This window comes from Carassius carassius, chromosome 6, assembly GCF_963082965.1.
Source record: "Carassius carassius chromosome 6, fCarCar2.1, whole genome shotgun sequence".
NCBI classification, from domain to species: Eukaryota; Metazoa; Chordata; class Actinopteri; order Cypriniformes; family Cyprinidae; genus Carassius; species Carassius carassius.
Genome location: NC_081760.1, coordinates 22231714 through 22252227, shown reverse-complemented (window position 1 = coordinate 22252227; position 20514 = coordinate 22231714). Strand labels below are relative to the sequence as shown.

Sequence of the window (20514 nt, the reverse complement as noted above, 5' to 3'; positions counted from 1 at the left end):
CTGAACTTTTATTTTGATGGAAAACTGTAGAGAGCCCTTAAAGGTTCTCTTTTGTAGATCAACAATTTTTTATAAAAGTTATCATCTTGCAATTCCGGTTTTATTTCAATTAGACGTGCAGCCTTACAATTTTTAATGCACAGTAAAAAAAAACTGGGATATTTTCTGGGATAGCTCCTGCCATCTCCTCAGGTTTAGCAGAGTATCTTGATGTATGTAGGATGTTGTTTTATGTTTGCTCTGTTCTACCTGTGAGAGGCTTTCCTTCACGGAGAGGAGGACCAATGGCCTGAAAGAGTTTCTGAAAAAACAGGAAAAACAAGCAGTTAATTTTTTTTCTTTTTCTTTTTTCTTTTTTTACAAATGAACATGAAGAGTAACATAACTAATTTAAAATAATAATGATAATAATAATAATTTTGACACTTCATTTTGGCTTCAAAGCCATTTAGCTACTGTCTAACAACAACCAGCCATTAAATAAATTTTAAAAGTCACTTTAGAGAGACAAGCAAGTCATCACAATTTGATAAAAGAATATATACAACCGGAAAAAGGGAATAAATACACTCTGTTGATTCATCTTGACTTTTTTTTAGACCAGCAAACAGACAAATATACAGCATGTTAAGAGAGTTCCTCATATTGTGTTCAAGTACAGGGGTTAAAGCAAAAAAAAAAAAAAAAAAATCTTGAGCCTGAACTTTTTTTCCAGGGGTTGGACATATACACAGAGTTATTTGGCAGGTATTTAGCTTGAAACCAACTAGTAACGTATCTACCATTGCCATTAGCCCTTGACAGCCTCAGCTTACAGATTATGGTGGGATATTTGAAACAGCAATAACAAAAAAGGTTACTCACTTTAATATGGTGCAAACACATGTAACATTTAGGATGCTTTTGATATCAAGTTTTGCTGGTTTTGTCCATGAAAGGGTACAAGATGACCTACAATCTAAAATTTGAATTTTTTTAATTGTTTTGTTCAAAAGAAATAATGGTAAATCAAATACTAGGAAATCAATATAAAATAGGAAATATACAAAGACAGTTTATTACAGAAAACTACAATTCAGTTCAATGAACAATAAAATAACAACACTAAAACGTTTCAAGAACTGGTAACTTAAACAGGGTTCATAGAGATACCGCAAAATACATTTCCAGGACTTTCAAGTACTTTTTTTGTTTTCAAGGACTAAAATCAGATCTCGCGTATCAATCAATATTGTTGTTATCTTTCAAATTCTAATAAATAAACTAATAAAACAAAATGGTTCAAATAAAGTGCAGCACATGTAAATAATGCAATGATTGTGGCAAACTTAACATCTGAAAGGATACTATGGCAAAGTTACCTTTCCTTCTTCAAGCTGATTTTTTTCTATGTCGTACACTTGGAAAATTATGAGCTTTATCAAGCTCATAGACACTAGGGGTGTGACAATACACGAAGCTCACAAGGTGAGACAAAATGCAGATACTTGGTTAACTAGAATGAGACAATGTTTTGATACTTATTTATTTCTTATTAAAAAATTATTTCAATGTTACAAAATTACAATGCAGTTGTATTTTGAAATTTTTTAACTAATCAAGTGCTTCTAATAATCTACTGATTATTTTGACAAGCGAGTTATCTGATTTTTTTTTTTTGTAATACAAATAGAACTAAGTGGAAAAACAGGCTTTAATATGACGTTTTATATATTAAGTAACGATGAGGCAATAATAATTGGCCTCAAATAAAGTATCAAAACTAAGTACCGTATTTTTTGGACTATAAATCGCACCTGAGTATAAGTCGCATCAGTCCAAAAATACGTCATGATGAGGAAAAAAACATATATAAGTCGCACTGGACTATAAGTCGCATTTATTTAGAACCAAGAACCAAGAGAAAACATTACTGTCTACAGCCTCGAGAGGGCGCTCTATGTTTTCAGGGGTAGACTACTACAGCAGCAATGAGTAGCATAGAGCGTCCTCTGGCGGCTGTAGACGGTAATGTTTTCTCTTGGTTAATTTCTCTTGGTTCTTGTCAAATTAATTTTGATAAATAAGTCGCACCTGACTATAAGTCGCAGGACCAGCCAAACTATGAAAAAAAGTGCGACTTTTAGTCCGGAAAATACGGTACATGGTTTTATTGAACAACATTGTTGAATACATAATGTAATATGCCTGATATTATAACAAATATTATAACCAATTGCCCGATGTTTTAAATCAATTGAATTGTATTATTTGGCCACATGCAAAGTCAGAAACCTTTATTTTGAAATTGTGATGTACAATAAATCGCGTATTTAGAAATATGTTAATGTATTCTCCTGTGTTGGCAAAGGTTTAAATAATTTACAATTAAAAGCTGCTGTTGAGCTCCACTGCTATTTTATTAGCTTTTATATGTAAATATTATCTAGATTGAAATCTTCGATCATTGCGCCTTGCAGCTTTTTCGAGACCCAGGCTTCTTTTCCATTCATTAGATAATGCACCTCTCGTATTTATAAGAGCAAAAGCTTCTGATTGGCTAGTAATTTTAGTTTGGTTGAAAGTGAAAGCTGTGTTCCTCTCATACATTGGTAGGCAAACTCATGAACTCAAACGTAATATTAACAAGTGTTTTTAAATGTAGGTTGACTTTTATTTCCCCACAGCCAAACACAGCACCCCGGAGATCCGGCACGGTGCTGGAGAACTTTAAGCCCTGAGTACTATAAACAACACTAGTCTACTCTCCCTCCAGACTCACAGCAGCACCTGCAAGACAAGGTCACGTAATCCAGCACAACACACACTACAGCAGAGTGCTGCTGTGTTTGGTCAGTGTGTATGTGTGTGACATTTTGGCCCTGAATCAAATGAATCCCTTTCTCAGTCGCCTTTCATCATGGGTTTGAGAAGATTACCCTGACAACAAGGCTTTCATCTTTTTTTCTAGCTTAATAGTGAGAAACACACCAAAAAACACAAACTTTATGGGCAAAAACACACTTGTGTGGATCAAAAAATGTGCACACACACACACACACACAATGTGTCCACCAAAGGCTTACCAGGTTTAATTTAGTGTTTTTCGTTTTGTGTGGCAATTATATCATCAAAGCATACATACATTTACATATAAAAAAATAAATAAAAGCTGGAATGCATGACTTTCGCCCAGCTTTTGTCCCAATTTGCAATCTGGACGAGACAATGCTAGTTGTCTTCAGATTTTGGGTAGTTGGAGTTACGTATGATGGACAACAGATGTTTTTTTTTAAGCTTCAGTTCATGATTCCATCCAGTTGAAAGCAATGAAAATGATTAATAATAATAATGAATAATGCATCTCCTAGCAATTAAGTGCATGTTTCTGAGCCGTTTAGCATATAATGCCCAGTTCTTCTCTGTAACCATTTACAAAGTCTGCAAATATGTGATGCCTATTGTTTTAATATTTTCAGATTTGAAAATTTGTGTAGCTATTGCAGCCTTAAATCACCTTTTAACACAAACACACACAAAAAAAAAAAAACATTGAACACACACTAGCATACCTCCATGGGGCTGATGTAGTCATTCATGCCACTGTTGAAGACGTAGATCATGGCGTCATACAGCTGGTTATCCCAGCACATCTGCACCACCTACAAACATATCATGTTTTTAAGAAGACATATGCGGGCTTGCGCCATACAGATGATGCATTTTCACATACACACCTGTTGTATGTCCAGATTGGTGATGTCCATATGGACCAGGCATCCCTCCACACTATCCATCATGCCATTCTCCTGGAAATAGCTGAGTAGGTCTCTCATGACGGCAGCAGTCAGACAGCCAATCCGCTCACTCAGAATGTAAGGCTCCAGACTTTCCAGAAACACACCCCTGGCCACCGAGTTCTCCACCAGCCGAGGGTAGATCTGGTTAAACAACAGGTCCCTGGGCAGAAGAGAGATTTTTGAAAAATGAGATGGGTGATCACATTTTCCATTGCCCATCAAATTGTTCATCAGATTTTCAAATATTTTTGCATGGAATTAAAGGTTGTGGTGCTGTGATTCATCCCTGAGCTCATTTTTTTGGTGTATGTCTTAAAACTCTTTACTCTTGAAATGCCTACCTACAAAGTGAATCAGAAAAATACTTCCATAACCAAAGCCAATGAGACAGTGGGTGGATATTTTTAAATTCAATGTAAAATCACTGGGCCTGTCCATATACCCACACTTGTGGTCTTGGCCACTTGATAGCATGTGCATACAACAAAGGAAGTAAATGCCCCAGGTCTTAAAAACGCCAGTGCCCTTGATGCAATGCTTTTTTTGAGATTTTTTGCAGAGATCTCAGCGTAAGTTAAATATTAGTATTAATAAGATATTGCGTATAATTTGGTAATAAAACAAAGTGTTGCACATTTTATTGGTGCAAAGATGACTGCATTTCTTTTTTCACTTAATTAGAAGAACTACAAATTAAACTGTTATTAAATTGTGTCGTCTGTTATAGGGACTACTGAACAGACATTTAGAAATGTATTTTAAAAAGAAAAGTATTGAAAATCAAAATAAAGCTCTGCCCATGCTTGAATTTTTACAACACAATAAGTGTATCCCATCAGGCAATGAAAAGTTCTACAAACACTCGTGGTATTCACGCCTACTTAAACTCTTGGGCCACACACAGGGAACACATAATGGAAGAAGACAAGTGGTCAAGTGCAAAGACAGCAAGTGTGGGTATTTGGCTAAGTCCATTAAGTACAAAACAATAAAAGTCATATGACAAACTTTTTAAACACAAAAGAAATGCTTAACAGGTTATTATCAAACTTCAGTCTACTATTATTAGCAAAAATTCCACTTTCAAAAATAAACCACAAATTTCAGTTTCTGTTTATATAGATCATACAGGCATAATTTTAAAGGGTGGTATTATGCATAAAGCACATGGGCAGCTAGTCTCTCTAGTGCAGAGGATTGTCACATGCTATTGGCAAGCTCCCTGGTCAAAGTACAAACACCGAACACAATAGCCTTAAAATGCACATACAATCTATACAATATAATGCATTAGTGACAGATTTGAAAACTGACATTTAAAATCTTATATCAATCTGCATCTGGATATCATTGAATTATGAAATGGAAAAATTTATCTCTGAATCAAAAACATCTCAAACATCAAGCAAGTATAACAACACTAAAATCCAAGCCTGTATAAACATCATTATTTTAAATGCTGCAAGCAAATACCATACACAAAAAAACATCACTGCTGACTAACTGGATGTGCATTTAAAACAAACCTACTGTGATAAGAGCGTATCAGTTATTTAGGCGACAGTATCACAAGCACCTGAAGTGTGAGAAAGTAACAGAACTCTGCCAGAAAACAGGAAGTAAAAACAGGGATTAAAGTCTCTGTGGAGACAGCATGATAGCAGCCCTAGGCAGTGGGACTGTAAAGCTTGAGTACAAAGCTTGAGGCTGTGAATATTGGTGTATGTATTATATATATATATATATATATATATATATATATATATATATATATATATATATATATATATATATATATATATATATATATATATATATATATATACACACACACACACACACACACACACACACACACACTTGCCTAAGTTTGGGATCAGTAAGATCTTTCATATTTTTTTAAGAAGTCTCTTATTCTCATCAAGACTTCATTTATTTGATCAAAAATACAGAAAAAAAAAAGTGATAATGCGAAATTTTATTACAATTTATAATAAAGGTTTTCTATTATACGGTACATTCAAATATAATTTCCTTCTGTGGTTAGCTGAATTTTCATCAGCCGTTACTCCAGTCTTCAGTGTCACATGATCCTTCAGAAATAATTCAGATATCACTTTTTATTCAATGAAGAATCCTGAAAAAAATTCACAAAGGTTCCAAAAAAACAAAAATAAATATTAAGCAGCACAACTGTTTTCAACATTGATAGTAAAACAGCATAATAGAAAGATCCTGAAAGATCATGTGACTGGACTGGAGTAATGGTTGCTGAAAATTCAGCTTTTCATCACAGAAAGAAATTATATTTCAAAGTAAATTCAAATAGAAAACCGTTATTTTAAAATAATATTTCACAATTTCACCTTTTTTTCTGTATTTTTGATCAAGTAAATGCAGATGACCATAAGAAACTTTAAAAACATTAAAAGTATTATTGTATATACAGTATACAGTATATTAAGGCTGTCAACGTTAACGCATTAACCAATGTCATTAATTATACTATCTTTAAAGTGTTCAAATAATTGAACGCAATTAATGCAAAATTAATGCACAGTTTCTATTCTCACCCAATTTCGCTTCTCTGTTTGCAATCAGTTCATTTTAAGTTGTTAAACACCAGGAAAGTTTTCAGTGCAATGATCCAGTAAGCAAATGCATTCAAAAAATCCATCCAAAACTGCACTAATATAAAGGAAAACAGGCTGATTATATCAGAGACTGCAGAGAGAACAGAGACTCACACTGTCTTTTCAAGGAATTTTCCATTCCAGTGTGTCTGGCTTTAAAACAGAAGCTCTGTCATATTCTGAAGAGCGTGATGAACGAAATATCCCCCGCTGTATGGCCAGGTCATACGCAAAACACATTTCATGTCTGGACAACCAGCATCTCACTAGTAAAGTTTTGATGGATAAAGATTACAATCAAGGTAAAGATAGAAATTTCCATGACTTCCAGGTTTGCTATGATCGTGGAAACCCTGTTCTAAACTACTGCAGATCCACCCAGAGAGATGGTGTTTTGCTCAAGGGGATCACAGTTTGTCCCAGTATGACAGAACACATTTCCATAAAGCGTCTTTGAGAGCCCCAAAATACAAAGAAAGATCAATGTCTACATACACAGACACACATTCACAGAATTATGTTGAGAGACTCTGGCATTGTGTGAACAGCAGGGCTCTTTAAACACAACAACATCAGGGAATGCACCTACTCACTGTAACCACTGACACAAAGTGTCACAGCTGTCAGTGTGTCTCACATCTAGAGACAAAGAACCATTAATCCAATCTCTAGCTCAAACATGAGTCAACGGTGTATATGAGGACAAAAGCAGAAACCATCCAACATGCACATAAATGAGACATTTCCTCGCATAACCTTTTCCTTTGTGTGTGCGTCACTGACAATAATGATGTCCAAGATGGTAAAACTGAGAAATCATTTCAAAATCTATCTATCAGAACTCTAAGCGGCCGTAAAGGGAAAGCTAAAATAACATTTTACACAAATGAATTGTTTGTGTATTTACATTTATATTGTATATTTATTTATTGCTTTAAATATTCAAATTTAGACTGTAAATAAATAAATGGGTCATAATATATCCGGAAATAAGGAACATGGTGGGGGGGGGGGTCGACAAGTCTCAAAACTCCTCAAATGAAGTTAGATAAAGAATATTTTTGAGTTTATTTTTATTACAACAAAAATATAAGTGCCTTCAAATATTGTCTTGGACAAAGGTGGGCATTAGAGTCAAAAAGGCTAAGAACTGCTGCAGTAGATGAAAATTAAACCAACTGCTTACAGCTTTATTTGCTTAAATGTATTCAGCTGGATTACCATGGAGTGCCTGCTCATGTACAAAATAAAATCAATGAATGACAGGAGTGTATGATGATAACAAGAGAAGAGAAGCAGAGAAGAGTGGAGGTTGAAAGTGTGTGGCAGCTGCTGACCTTTGCTGGCACTGTAATACAACAAGAAACTAATTTATACAGACTGGAAATTGGCTTGTCGCAAGGATTGAAAATAATGATCTAGTAATATGAGGAGTGTTTTGTCTTCTGTTCGTCTGAATTATAAGTTACGTGATTTGCCACAGAAGTTTTAAGATAAAATATTTATTTGAAATAACAGCGGCAAATCAGCTAAACTAAATTTACTCCAAGTTATTAAAAGCATGTGTATTTATTGTTGAATTTCATCTTAAGTTTAGTGTTTACACATCTGTTGATCTCTGGAGTACTTTTATAACTGGAGATGAGCACAGGACAGATGCTTTGCGAGGTCTGATTCACTGATTTGCAGACTGCTGCCGTTAGGTCTGCAGGCCAACCCTTTTTCATTACTTTGTGTATGTTTCATTTCTACAGCGCTGCTTTTTAGAGCAAGCAAAGTCTTTCACTTTATCCACCACTGCCATCACTTATCTCCTCAGTGCACACTTTACATTTAAATTGACACTTATGCATTTGGCACAATGTCACTTTTATTAAAAGCAACTACATTGCATTTCAAGGGTGCAAGGTTTTTTCTTTTTTTAAATCAATTTGTGCATTCACTGGGAGGTACATGACATGACTAATCGAATTTTCATGTAGATCTCGTCTGTAAAGCTGCTCCTGTGATTAGCAGTAAATCACCAGCACATGCTTTCAGATCAGTTTTGCCAAGTCCGCGGTTTTCCCGTGGAATTGGGCAACTTTAACACTGTTGCCGCAGGTTGCTTTCATGTCCGCGGGTTGAGGTGCCCCCAATAACCTGATATTCAGCCCCTGGAATGCTAATTTTACTGGAGGAATCCCACCGGAAAATGTGAATTTTACCCCCCAGAATGTGATTTTTACCTGAGAGCCCCCCTTGAAACGCAACTGGGCTAGTTTTGAGTAGCAATTTGGCAGGTTTTGTTGTGAAAACTTGGCAACCCTGTTTCAAATGAGGCAGCATTTAATACACAGAGCCATAGTTCACTGACAAGCTACACAAAATCACATTCATAATCGGCAATGAATCGCCTGCGATTTTGAACGCGATTTTGTGTAGCCTGTTAGTAAACTATGGCTCTGTGTAGTAAATGCCACTCCATTAGTCTCATCTTCAGATGTAACGCCCATGGACCGTTGGCTAAACATCTGATGCACGTGGGAAACAAAAGTAGAAGTCATCATTGGATTGGTTGAATTATACAGGATTTCCGGGAGACGTGTGTGTCGCATTCTTTAACATTCCACCTGGAAACAAAAATGCTGTGGCGCCAAACCCCTCACGAAAGAAGAAAGTCGTAAAATTAACAATTGTGACAATGAGCGATTATAAGGATCAACTAAAGGTATTCTAAACTATTCAAAGGTATGTCAAATAAAGTATTTAATTTGCAAATTTGCAATAAAAAATATTTATTGTTTGCGGGTATGGAATCTTTAAAATACTTCTCGAGAGTTTTACACCGGTCTGTTATTGTGGCGACATTTCCACACCCCAAAACGTAATGCTGAACGAAACAAACAGCGATTGATTGTTTGACATGTCATTCAAATAGCCTCATGAGCAGGTCTTGGCCAATGAAAGCTGCCACAGATTCCAGACCCTCAGCCGTCAGTCTGAAGGTATGGCTATGCAAGACTACCTCTCCATCTGAAAGCACGTGCTGGCGATTTACTACCAATCACAGGAACGACTTTACTGACAAGATGTGCATGAAAATCGCATTCGATTTTTTGCACAGCCCTTATGACTATAAATATTAAAAGTAATGAAATAAAGCAATGCTGTTGATGTTGCACTATTTCAAACTGTTGGTACCTTATTATATTTCAGTACCTATTTTAGCATCAGATTTTTTTTGTGGCACTCACCACAGTTTAGAAAATGCTTAAAAAGTGGGTGTGGTAACAAATGTACAGTGGTGAATGCAACAAAATGAATAAATATATTACACTGGTTTTTAAAAGCTCACAGCACTTTACACGAATACATATCCTGTGACAACTATAATGTAATGCACAAATACATTCACCAGCCACTTTATTAGGTGCACCTGTTCAAGTGCTCGGTAACCAAGCAATGGGAAGAAAGGAGATTTTGAAAGTGGCATGGTTGTTGGTGCCAAATGGACTGGTCTGAGTTCAACCATTTCTAGAGTTTACAGGGAATGGTCCAAAAAACAATTATGGTTATCAACATTTCTGTGGGTTGCTCATAATGCCGGATGGTAGGGGCAGAATGTGGTCCAAACAACATGAAAGCAAGAATCTATCCTGCCTTATATCAGTGGTTCAGGTTGTCGTTGTGGTGCAATGGTGTGGGGGACATTTTCTTGGAAGACATTGGACCTCTTCAGTAACAAATGAACATGGTTTCAATGCCTCAGCCTACCGGAGTATTGTTGCTGACCATTTGCTTCCCTTTACAAAAGCTCAAAGCTCAAATGGTCACAAAGCTCAAACCATCTTAAACTGGATTCCTGAACATGACAAGGAGTTCACTATGCTCAAATGGCCTCCACAGTCACCAGATTTTTAATTCAACTGAGCATCTTTGGGATATGGTGGAATGGGAAGTTTGCATCATGGATGTACAGCTGACAAATCTGGAGCAAATGCGTGATGCCATCATGTCATTAAGGAACAAATGGCGCCTTTCCACCACATGGTACAGCTTGGCTCGGCATGGCCTGGCTCAGTTTGCATTTCTGCTGCAGTTTGGTATGGCTTTAGAGTGGGCGGAATTATAGACATGTCATGTCGTCATTGCGCTGCCTTTACTGCCATGCTGAGCGACCTCCTGAAAAACATTTTCATTCCGCATAGTCCCATCAAGCTCTCACTGGATCCACTCCTCGGCTATCAGTGAGAGGAAAGTTTGTACAGTCGTGGCCAAAAGTTTTGAGAATTACATAAATATTGGAAACTGGAAAAGTTGCTACTTAAGTTTTTATAATAGCAATTTATATATACTCCAGAATGTTATGAAGAGTGATCAGATGAATTGTATAGTCCTCCTTTGCCATAAAAATTAACTTAATCCCAAAAAAACCTTTCCACTGCATTGCATTGCTGTGATTAAAGGACCTGCTGAGATCATTTCAGTAATCGTCTTGTTAACGTCTTGTTAAGGTGAGAATGTTGACGAGCACAAGGCTGGAGATCATCATGTCAGGCTGATTGGGTTAGAATGGCAGACTTGACATGTTAAAAGGAGGGTGATGCTTGAAATCATTGTTCTTCCATTGTTAACCATGGTGACCTGCAAAGAAACGTGTGCAGCCATCATTGCGTTGCATAAAAATTGCTTCACAGGCAAGGATATTGTGGCTACTAAGATTGCACCTAAATCAACAATTTATAGGATCATCAAGAACTTCAAGGAAAGAGGTTCAATTCTTGTAAAGAAGGCTTTAGGGCGTCCAAGAAAGTCCAGCAAGCGCCAGGATCGTCTCCTAAAGAGGATTCAGCTGCGGAATCGGAGTGCCACCAGTGCTGAGCTTGCTCAGGAATGGCAGCAGGCAGGTGTGAGCGCATCTGCACGCACAGTGAGGCAAAGACTTTTGGAAGATGGCCGGTGTCAAGAAGGGCAGCAAAGAAGCCACTTCTCTCCAAAAAAAACATCAGGGACAGATTGATCTTCTGCAGAAAGTATAGTGAATGGACTGCTGAGGACTGGGGCAAAGTCATATTCTCAGATGAAGCCCCTTTCCGATTGTTTGGGGCATCTGGAAAAAGGCTTGTCCGGAGAAGAAAAGGTGAGCGCTACCATCAGTCCTGTGTCATGCCAACAGTAAAGCATCCTGACACCATTCATGTGTGGGGTTGCTTCTCATCCAAGGGAGTGGGCTCACTCACAATTCTGCCCAAAAACACAGCCATGAATAAAGAATGGTACCAAAACACCCTCCAACAGCAACTTCTTCCAACAATCCAACAACAGTTTGGTGAAGAACAATGCATTTTCCAGCACGATGGAGCACCGTGCCATAAGGCAAAAGTGATAACTAAGTGGCTCAGGGACCAGAATGTTGAAATTTTGGGTCCATGGCCTGGAAACTCCCCAGATCTTAATCCCATTGAGAACTTGTGGTCAATCCTCAAGAGGCGGGTGGACAAACAAAAACCCACTAATTCTGACAAACTCCAAGAAGTGATTATGAAAGAATGGGTTGCTATCAGTCAGGATTTGGCCCAGAAGTTGATTGAGAGCATGTCCAGTACAATTGCAGAGGTCCTGAAAAAGAAGGGCCAACACTGCAAATACTGACTCTTTGCATAAATGTCATGTAATCGTCGATAAAAGCCTTTGAAACATATGAAGTGCTTGTAATTATATTTCAGTACATCACAGAAACGACTGAAACAAAGATCTAAAAGCAGTTTAGCAGCAAATTTAAAAAAAAAAAATATTTATGTAATTCTCAAAACTTTTGGCCACGACTGTACTTACTCCACAGACCACAAAAAACATTATTTTGTTGTTAAAAAAAAAATTGCGCTCGTTCTAATCTGTTGTGTTCATTCAAAAAAGTTGCGTTCGATCCTTGCTGGCTGTACTGATTTATTCTAGAAGGTCTAGTGTCCGGTGTCGCAAGTTCAATGGCGCAGGTAGTGACGATTCTCTCCGCCAAATCAGTGATCAGCAGGGTTTACAAGTCACATTTTGGTAATGGTACGGCTCGCTTGGAACCTCAGCAGAGGTGGTACTAAAAAAAGGGCCAGGTAAAAGGTATTGTACACAGCAGAAACCCCCTAAAAGTGAGCTGTGCTGTGCCGTGTCCATAGGAAAAGCGCCAAAAATCTCTGAGGAATGCTTTCAGCACTGTGTTGAATTTCTGCCATGAAAAAATAAGGCAGTTTTGAAAGCAAAAGAGGTTTCAACCCAGTACTAGTAAGGTGTACCTAATAAAGTGGCCAGTGCGTGAGTGTAAATGCACATTTGCATTTGTACTCGGCATCTAAAATATAAATGCACTGTTGCATTTTTAATAGCTTGAGACTATTTTGAGGTGTTTATATACCATATTGACCCGAATATAAGACAATTTTCTTTTTTTCTTGGAAAAACATCTGAAAAAATGTGGTTCTTATATTCAGGGTCTATATTGACATGTCAGTAATACAAATACAAAAATAGGTGGCGCCAAATATGCGTAAAACGAGTGTGCCATGAATAATGTAATGTAATGTGTGTTGTAAAGATCGTGAATGAAAAAATGAAAAGAAAAGCTTACAGTGGCATGAATCGTGACTGTCATTAGCCTGATGGGAACAAACTTCGTCTGTAAGTGATTTTAAAAACGTAAGACAGTACCCAGATTTGAAGACTACAATAAGATTTCATTTCTACTGTTAATTTTTTTTTGGTAGGCTGCTATGAGATGGACAATTCAGGTAGGCTACCTGTAATTTTTATGGTATATCTAAATTTGTAAATTTTTAAATGTGATTGTTGTTACATTTTACCAGTATTTACCATAATTTTAAAACAAAAATTAAAATAGGAAAAAAATGCATTATGAAAATAATTGAAGAAATATTTTATTTTAATTCTAAGTAAAATAAAATTTTTGGTACATCTGAAAAAGTGGGGTCGTCTTATAATCAGGGTCGTCTTATATTCGGGTCAATACGGTAAGTCATTTAATAGGCTATATCTATCGTAGCTGTAAAGACCAGTTACACTCACAGTATGGATGGATCAAGTTTGTGACTGAGTCTCATTTGTATATGGAAGAGACCTTAGAAACTAATACAGTGAAAATAAAATGTTCATGAAAACAAACAATCACTCCATGAATGAGTCTCTTACTTAATGCACACAATCTCATAGTTTGAAGCATTTTTCATAGGAAAGCAACATATGCTGTTGTGATAATTAAGATTAAGAGTCTCATGAGTAATTATGTAATGTACAATAATGGAAAAATGTCACATCTTGACACAATGTAAATTTTAAACCTGGAAGATGAAAAAAAAGAAAAGGAAAACTCTGCTTTCAACCTGATGCTAACTATCTTTTATGATGTGCAAATAAATCTCAAATGGTAACCAACCTAGATATATATCCAGCTAGACTCTGAAAAGCTGAAACGAGTCATTAGTAATTCGAATATCACTTCCATGACAACTACACATCACTGTGGAACATATTTGCGTAATACCCACCTATGCTCTACGTTGGCTGGCCGCGAACAACTTGACCTGCACTAAAACACTATAGCTTGTTCGTGTGGTTAAAATCATGTCGAGAAGATGCTGTGAAAGTAAATTTGTTTTATTTTCACTTCCGAAAGATGAGGCTGCAAAGAATTAGTGGTTAAATTCCTCTTTACCACACTGCTTCTCTAATCTTGGTGAGTTCAACACAGAATTCACAAAATGCCTGCTCTTGAAAGATGGCTCAGTACACAATTTATTTGAATCAGCTGGCTGCATTGAATCACAACCTGTAAGTATGATAAGTTATAGATATATATATTTTCTATGTAGTGTTCAAAATACGGAATTATAGCAATGGGCGTATCGCTTCCGACACGCGCTGTACGCGGTAGACCAACACAATGGGACATCTAAACAATCAGAGCAGAAACGCCTAGTTCACAACACAGGATTTTAAGCCTGATATGCAAGTTAACAAGCTCACCGACAGGGCAGGCTGTGTTCAGGGGAAAATCAGCGGATGATAAGCTCATGGCAATCTTTATGTGTGTACTACCAAAGACTATAGAATACCCAAGACGTGTCACTCGTAAAGTTTTGAAAGGGGAAAAATGCAACGCTCAATATGGCAATATTGCAGGAAGCCCCACCTTCTGAATGTAAGAGCTAATTGCTAATCGGTAAAGTGAGCAAGTCACTACAGCTGCCGTTAGAAGCGCCCTGTTGCTACAAAAATAGTCAGCGTTCCAATACGTGCGATTGATCCTTGAAAACAATGGACAAGTCAAAATGATTTTGTGTTAATCAACTATATGCCACAAATGCAGCCAAGTGAGCTTGTATTGAACCAGAAATATTCCTTTAACAGTAATACAACTTGAAACCTGCAGGGTTTCTCTCACCAAAGAAACGAGTGAGAAAGTGAAAACCTGGAGTGAATCTAGAATCGGAGGCTTTCAGCAGAGAGGACAACTGCTGTTGCTACACACAAATTAAACATAATTTGGGGCAAAGCTTTAGGACACTGGTACTGGATCAGAGGGGAGATGAGGTTATCTGCTGACACTGACTAACACTGACACATTGCTAGAGAGCGAAAACAGATGGAGATTATAATCAGCATGAGAGAAAGTGCAAGGCAGTAATGAGATGTCTGAGTTTGGCCCAAGGATATTGAGATTCCAGTTTATCTTTGTGTGTATGCATGCATGTGCTCACGTGTGTATTGTTTCTACGTCTCCATGAGCCACAGGTAACGGAAACACCATAACAAGAAGATAAGAAGTGCAGAAAGAGCAAAAAAAATATTTTTACGAACTATGTGCAGTTTACAAAGATGTTCCGAATTCAGATATTTTCCACATTCATTTGTTACAAAACGGGAAAAGTGCAATTATTTTCCAATACAGATTTTTAAGTTAGTGGCCTCCTCTGAGCATGGGAATATCATAAGATGTTAATTATTTATGAATAAGTAGTATGTGCGTGTGTGCATGTCAAAGTTTGTTTATCCAACTAAGAAATTAATTCAGAAACTTTAGAAGAGCAATCTAGAACAAATCACCAATAAAATGTACAATGTTGATATGTTGTTTATTTGAATAAGCCCTATGGTATTTCCACTATATTTTTTAAAAGTAACACAAATACCATGGTCTATGAAAATGTTCAGTACTTGCCAAACTATGTATTTTCAAAACTTACTAATTGATGGGTTACCAGAATGGCCACTGTATATATATATATATATATATATATATATATATATATATACACACACACACCTGTAAAATACTTGGCCCTATCACAGTTAATATCAATGGTTCCTTTTATATATTTTTCAACATGGAGAACCAACATGGAGAACCACTGGACTACTCTAATCATTGGTCGGTTGTGGGATGACTAGTCAACCATCCCGAAGCAATCCTATTCAGTAAACTATTCATTATAGTTAAGATCAGCACTGTGGAATTACCACAATATACTACCAAAGTACCACAAATAAAATCTCTTGTATTCAAAATAATTAACAGGAAGATTATCTTTTGGCAAAACTGCTATAAATTCTGTGTGAGTGAATAAAGTGTTTCGACTAATGAAGGGACAGCTGGAGGTTGAGGAAGGGGTGATCAGTGGTGCTGTATCCCGCTGATCTAAGACCTGCTGCTGACATTGTGCTGAGGAGGTGGAGCTAACACGATAGAGAGTTTCAGAGTTTTGGTCGGGTTAATTGAGTTGCTGAGATCTGCACTTCATCACACTTCTTCTCAAGTTAACAAGCTCTGCTCTGCTGAGTGTTAACACATAGAAACACGTGCTAACCACTGTGCCTTAATACTGAGTAGTACATCGTTAGAAGAGTTCAAACATTCTCTCACCTGCTAATCACTAAACACAAGCAACAAGCACATAACACACACTCATCATCTTCAGATTCTTTTTAGTACTCACACACACACACACACACACACACACACACACACAAAGCAAAATATATCTGACAGTAGCAGAACTGAAGAGGTAGTTGTTCTGTGTGACAAATATGTCCTAAGAGCTATGAAAAGATTTGTCTGCTTTCACTCCCTGCCGGGATGCCATTTAGTTTTTTAGTTTAGTTATCTGCTACAAAAGTCAAAGACTACTTCCTACAAGCTGAAGATATCTTCAAAAATGTGCTTGTAACTGAAGAAGTGAAGTGCATGGATATCAATGAACACATGGACTGACTGTTTGTTTGGACCGCATGGTATGTACGGCTTTATGCATTTCTTGAATCAAGTCCCTGAAATGATAGAAGAGGAAACAGAACAGAAATTCATATGTAATGGAAATCTGCTTATGGAGGGATTTGATTGTAAAACCGTGCAAATTGTTGGAAGTCTACTATAGGAAAAGTGGATCATTGGATGATTTTATATCAGTCTGCTGGGCCGGGCAACATAGCAAATCCATGCATATTGATTCCATGTGCTGAACTAGCAAACAAGTGGCAAGTATGGAAGACACCGCTAGTGAGTTTGATGAAGAGAAAGTCAAGGGTGACTTATCAAGCACTGTTATGGATGTAGAGATTAGTGGTCATGCGCCTAAGCTACGAAATGCTAGAAAAGGAAAGCTCGCCCATTTAACAAAAAGAAAAAATATAATGCTTGAACTTATGGAAGATGCTTCGTGTGTGCAAGAAGTGAAAGAAAATTTGAATAAATTTGTGTGTCTATTGGATGATTTTAAATCTCTACATGAAACCTATCAGGAGTTGTTGTCAGAAGAGGAAGCAAGGCAAGATGAAGTAGAATGGTTTAAACCTAAAATGGGAGACATTAACACTTTTCTCTCTTCTGTTTCTGAATGGCTGTCTGGAGTATCTAAGGCTGTGGAACCTCAGGAGATTGAAGTTGCCCCTAAAGACAGCATATCTCAAATTTCCAGTAAATCCAGATCAAGAGCGTTTTCAGTTGCATCTGCAAGTCTACAGGTGGAAGCAGAGAGAGCTGCAGTTTTAGCAAAGGTGGCTGCACTCAGAGAAAAACATGACTTGGAGGATAGAGAAGAAGCACTTAACAAAGAGAGGCAAGCATTAAAGAAAAACGTGAAGTTCTGGAGCTGAAAGCACAGCTAGATGCCTCATCAGCCAAACTCGCAGTTTTGAAGTCCGCTGGTAAATATCACGGAGCCTCAGCAGCATCAGGCTTAACATCTAATCCTCACGACATGAACGTGCCAAGGGAATCCTATCTTGCTGAGATGTCATTAAAGAGTTATGCTTCAGAGTGTGAATTCCTTTCTTTGGATAAGGTCGCTAAAGCCATTTCTGTTGTGCAAACCCCAAGTGTTCGTCCCAAGGATATTCAACCCAGTCCTATCCCACAGCGTTCAAATGGCCACAATGCAGTCAGGAAGAAAGCCAAGGAGGTTCAACCACCTGGTCCAGGTAATCTCCATGCACAGTCAAACCTAGCCACAGCCAGTGCATCTGACCAGTCTTCAGATCAGTCTTCAGAGTCTGTTGCGAGTTCTGGTGTACATCTGAGTAGCTTGGTTAACATCCTTCAACGCCAAAATGACATAACATCCCTTCTAGTGAAGCAGCATCAGCTTTCAAGTCTTCCTCAGAGAGATATCCCAATCTTCGATGGTGATATTCTGAAGTACAGACCATTCATAAGAGCTTTTGAATATGGCATTGAGCTAAAAACGGATAGCAGTGCTGACCGACTGTACTTTCTTGATCAATATACCAGTGGCTTTCCCAGAGATCTGGTAAGGAGTTGTCTTCATATGACCCCAGATAAAGGTTATGAAAGAGCAAGAGATTTGCTACAGAAAAACTTTGGAGATGAATTCAGCATGTGTTCTGCTTATATGAAGAAAGCATTAAAATGGCCTACGATTAGATCTGAGGATTGCAAATCTCTGCAAGCTTTCGCAATATTTTTGAGGAGCTGTTGTAATGCAATGGAGGACATGAGTTACTCACATGAAATTAACTTGTCATCCAACATGAAAGTCTTGGTCTTGAAACTTCCTTACAAGCTAAGGGAAAGATGGCGATCAAAAGTGTTGGAATTTCAAGAAAATCAGAAAAGTAGGCCTCAATTTAAAGATCTTGTCCTATTTGTTGAAAAGCAAGTGAGAGTGGCTTCAGACCCAATATTCGGGGATATTCAAGATAAACCCCTAATCAAAACTAAAGACAAGTTTCCCACTAAAGTCAAGCCGAAGTCTGGTGGAAGTACCTTTGCAACTAGTGTTTCTGCTCCTGCTTTCCATTCTACTCAGCAATCCTCTGACAACCATTTGCAAGTCTTATGTCATTTGTGTAGCAGCAGCAATCACACGTTGGAGCAGTGCAAGCTATTTGAGAAAAAGAAGCACAGGGAAAAGATAGAATTCATCAAAGGAAAAGGAATCTGTTTTGGGTGCCTACATCAAGGTCACATCAGCAAATACTGTAGGAAGAGGCTCACCTGTACATCATGTTCTAAACAGCACCCAAGCGTCCTTCACATTGAGCAAACAGAGCAAAAGGTAAAGCATGAAAAGAAAATTGACACAAAAGAAACTGTGAACTCCTCTGCTGTTACGCAACCAGCCGGTGGGCATATTGGGGCCGGTATACAGGATAATGTCCTTTCAGTGGTTCCAGTAAGAGTCAAAGCTGCTAAAGGTGACAAAATCATCTCAGTCTATGCTTTCATTGACCCTGGAAGTTCCGCTACCTTTTGTACCGAACGTCTGATGTCTCAGTTGAACGTCAAAGGTAAAAGAACTAATATCCTGTTGAAGACAATGAGTCACGAGAAGTCCATACCAACTTATGTAATCACAGGATTAGAGATCTCTGGATTGGATAAAACCAATTTCATACAATTGCCTGATGTATTCACACAAAAGGAAATGCCAGTCACCATGGAAAACATACCCACCAAAAAAGATCTTGCTAGATGGCCATACCTGCAAAAGGTTGATATCCCTGAGATTAATGGCAACATTGAGCTACTTATAGGAACCAATGCCTCAAAGATCATAGAGCCATGGGAGATTGTAAACAGTCATGGTGGGGGCCCTTATGGAGTCAAGACTTTAGTTGGTTGGGTAGTCAATGGACCCTTAAGAGGAGGGAAATCCAGCATAAGTTGTGACTCTCTATCTGCTGACATAAACAGAATATCTGTAGGAAATTTGGAAAAGCTTCTGATTAGTCAGTACAATCATGACTTCAATGAAAAGGCCTCAGATGAAAAACGTGAAATGTCATATGATGACAAAAGTTTCCTTAAAATTGCAAATGAGTCAATCTCACTATTGGATGGACACTACACACTCAACTTACCATTTAGGAAAAATGATGTGATAATGCCCAACAACCGTCACATGGCCATGCAACGTCTTCTGAGTCTGAAAAGGAAATTTAAGAGAAGTGATTCATTCCATAAAGAGTACACATCCTTTCTCAGTGACATGATAGATAAAGGATATGCTGAGGTGGTCCCACAGGAAGAGGTGGATCAAGTGGAGGGAAGAACCTGGTATATTCCACATCACGCAGTCTACCACCCTAAAAAGAATACACTTAGAGTTGTGTTTGACTGTGGTGCAACATATCAAGGTGTGTCCCTGAACACGGAACTGTTGCAAGCGCCTGATCTTACCAATTCAATGGTTGGAGTCCTGCTTAGATTTTGTCAAGAACCCTTATAGACATAGACATAAAGTCTATGTTCCACCAGGTAAGAGTCTCAAAATCAGATGTGAACTGTTTACGCTTCCTGTGGTGGCCAGAAGGGGACATTGAGCAAAGTCCTATAGATCATCGCATGTTGGTGCACCTTTTTGGAGCGGTCTCTTCTCCAAGCTGTCTAGCTTTGCCTTGTGGAGAACAGCAGAAGACAACAGCTGTTTTAGACCTCTAGTAACCAACACAGTAATGCATAATTTTTATGTTGATGATTGCCTAGTGTCTCTGCCCACAGCACAGGAAGCAGTGCAACTGAGATTAGACTTGGTGGATTTGTGCAGCTTGGGAGGTTTTCAACTCACCAAACGGGTGAGTAATAGTAGAACCATCTT

The 20514-nt window shown here is 37.8% G+C and overlaps 1 protein-coding gene across 1 annotated transcript in view; it reads right to left on the bottom strand.

Moving 5' to 3' along the window:
* Positions 1-20514, bottom strand: part of LOC132142498 (vacuolar protein sorting-associated protein 8 homolog) — a 148426-nt gene that overhangs the window by 102036 nt on the left and 25876 nt on the right. The window contains exons 21-23 of the mRNA XM_059552410.1: positions 3717-3939; positions 3552-3641; positions 250-301 (exon numbers count right to left, since the gene is read on the bottom strand). Coding sequence (XP_059408393.1) covers positions 250-301; positions 3552-3641; positions 3717-3939 — 365 coding nt within the window. The remainder of the gene's footprint in view (positions 1-249; positions 302-3551; positions 3642-3716; positions 3940-20514) is intronic.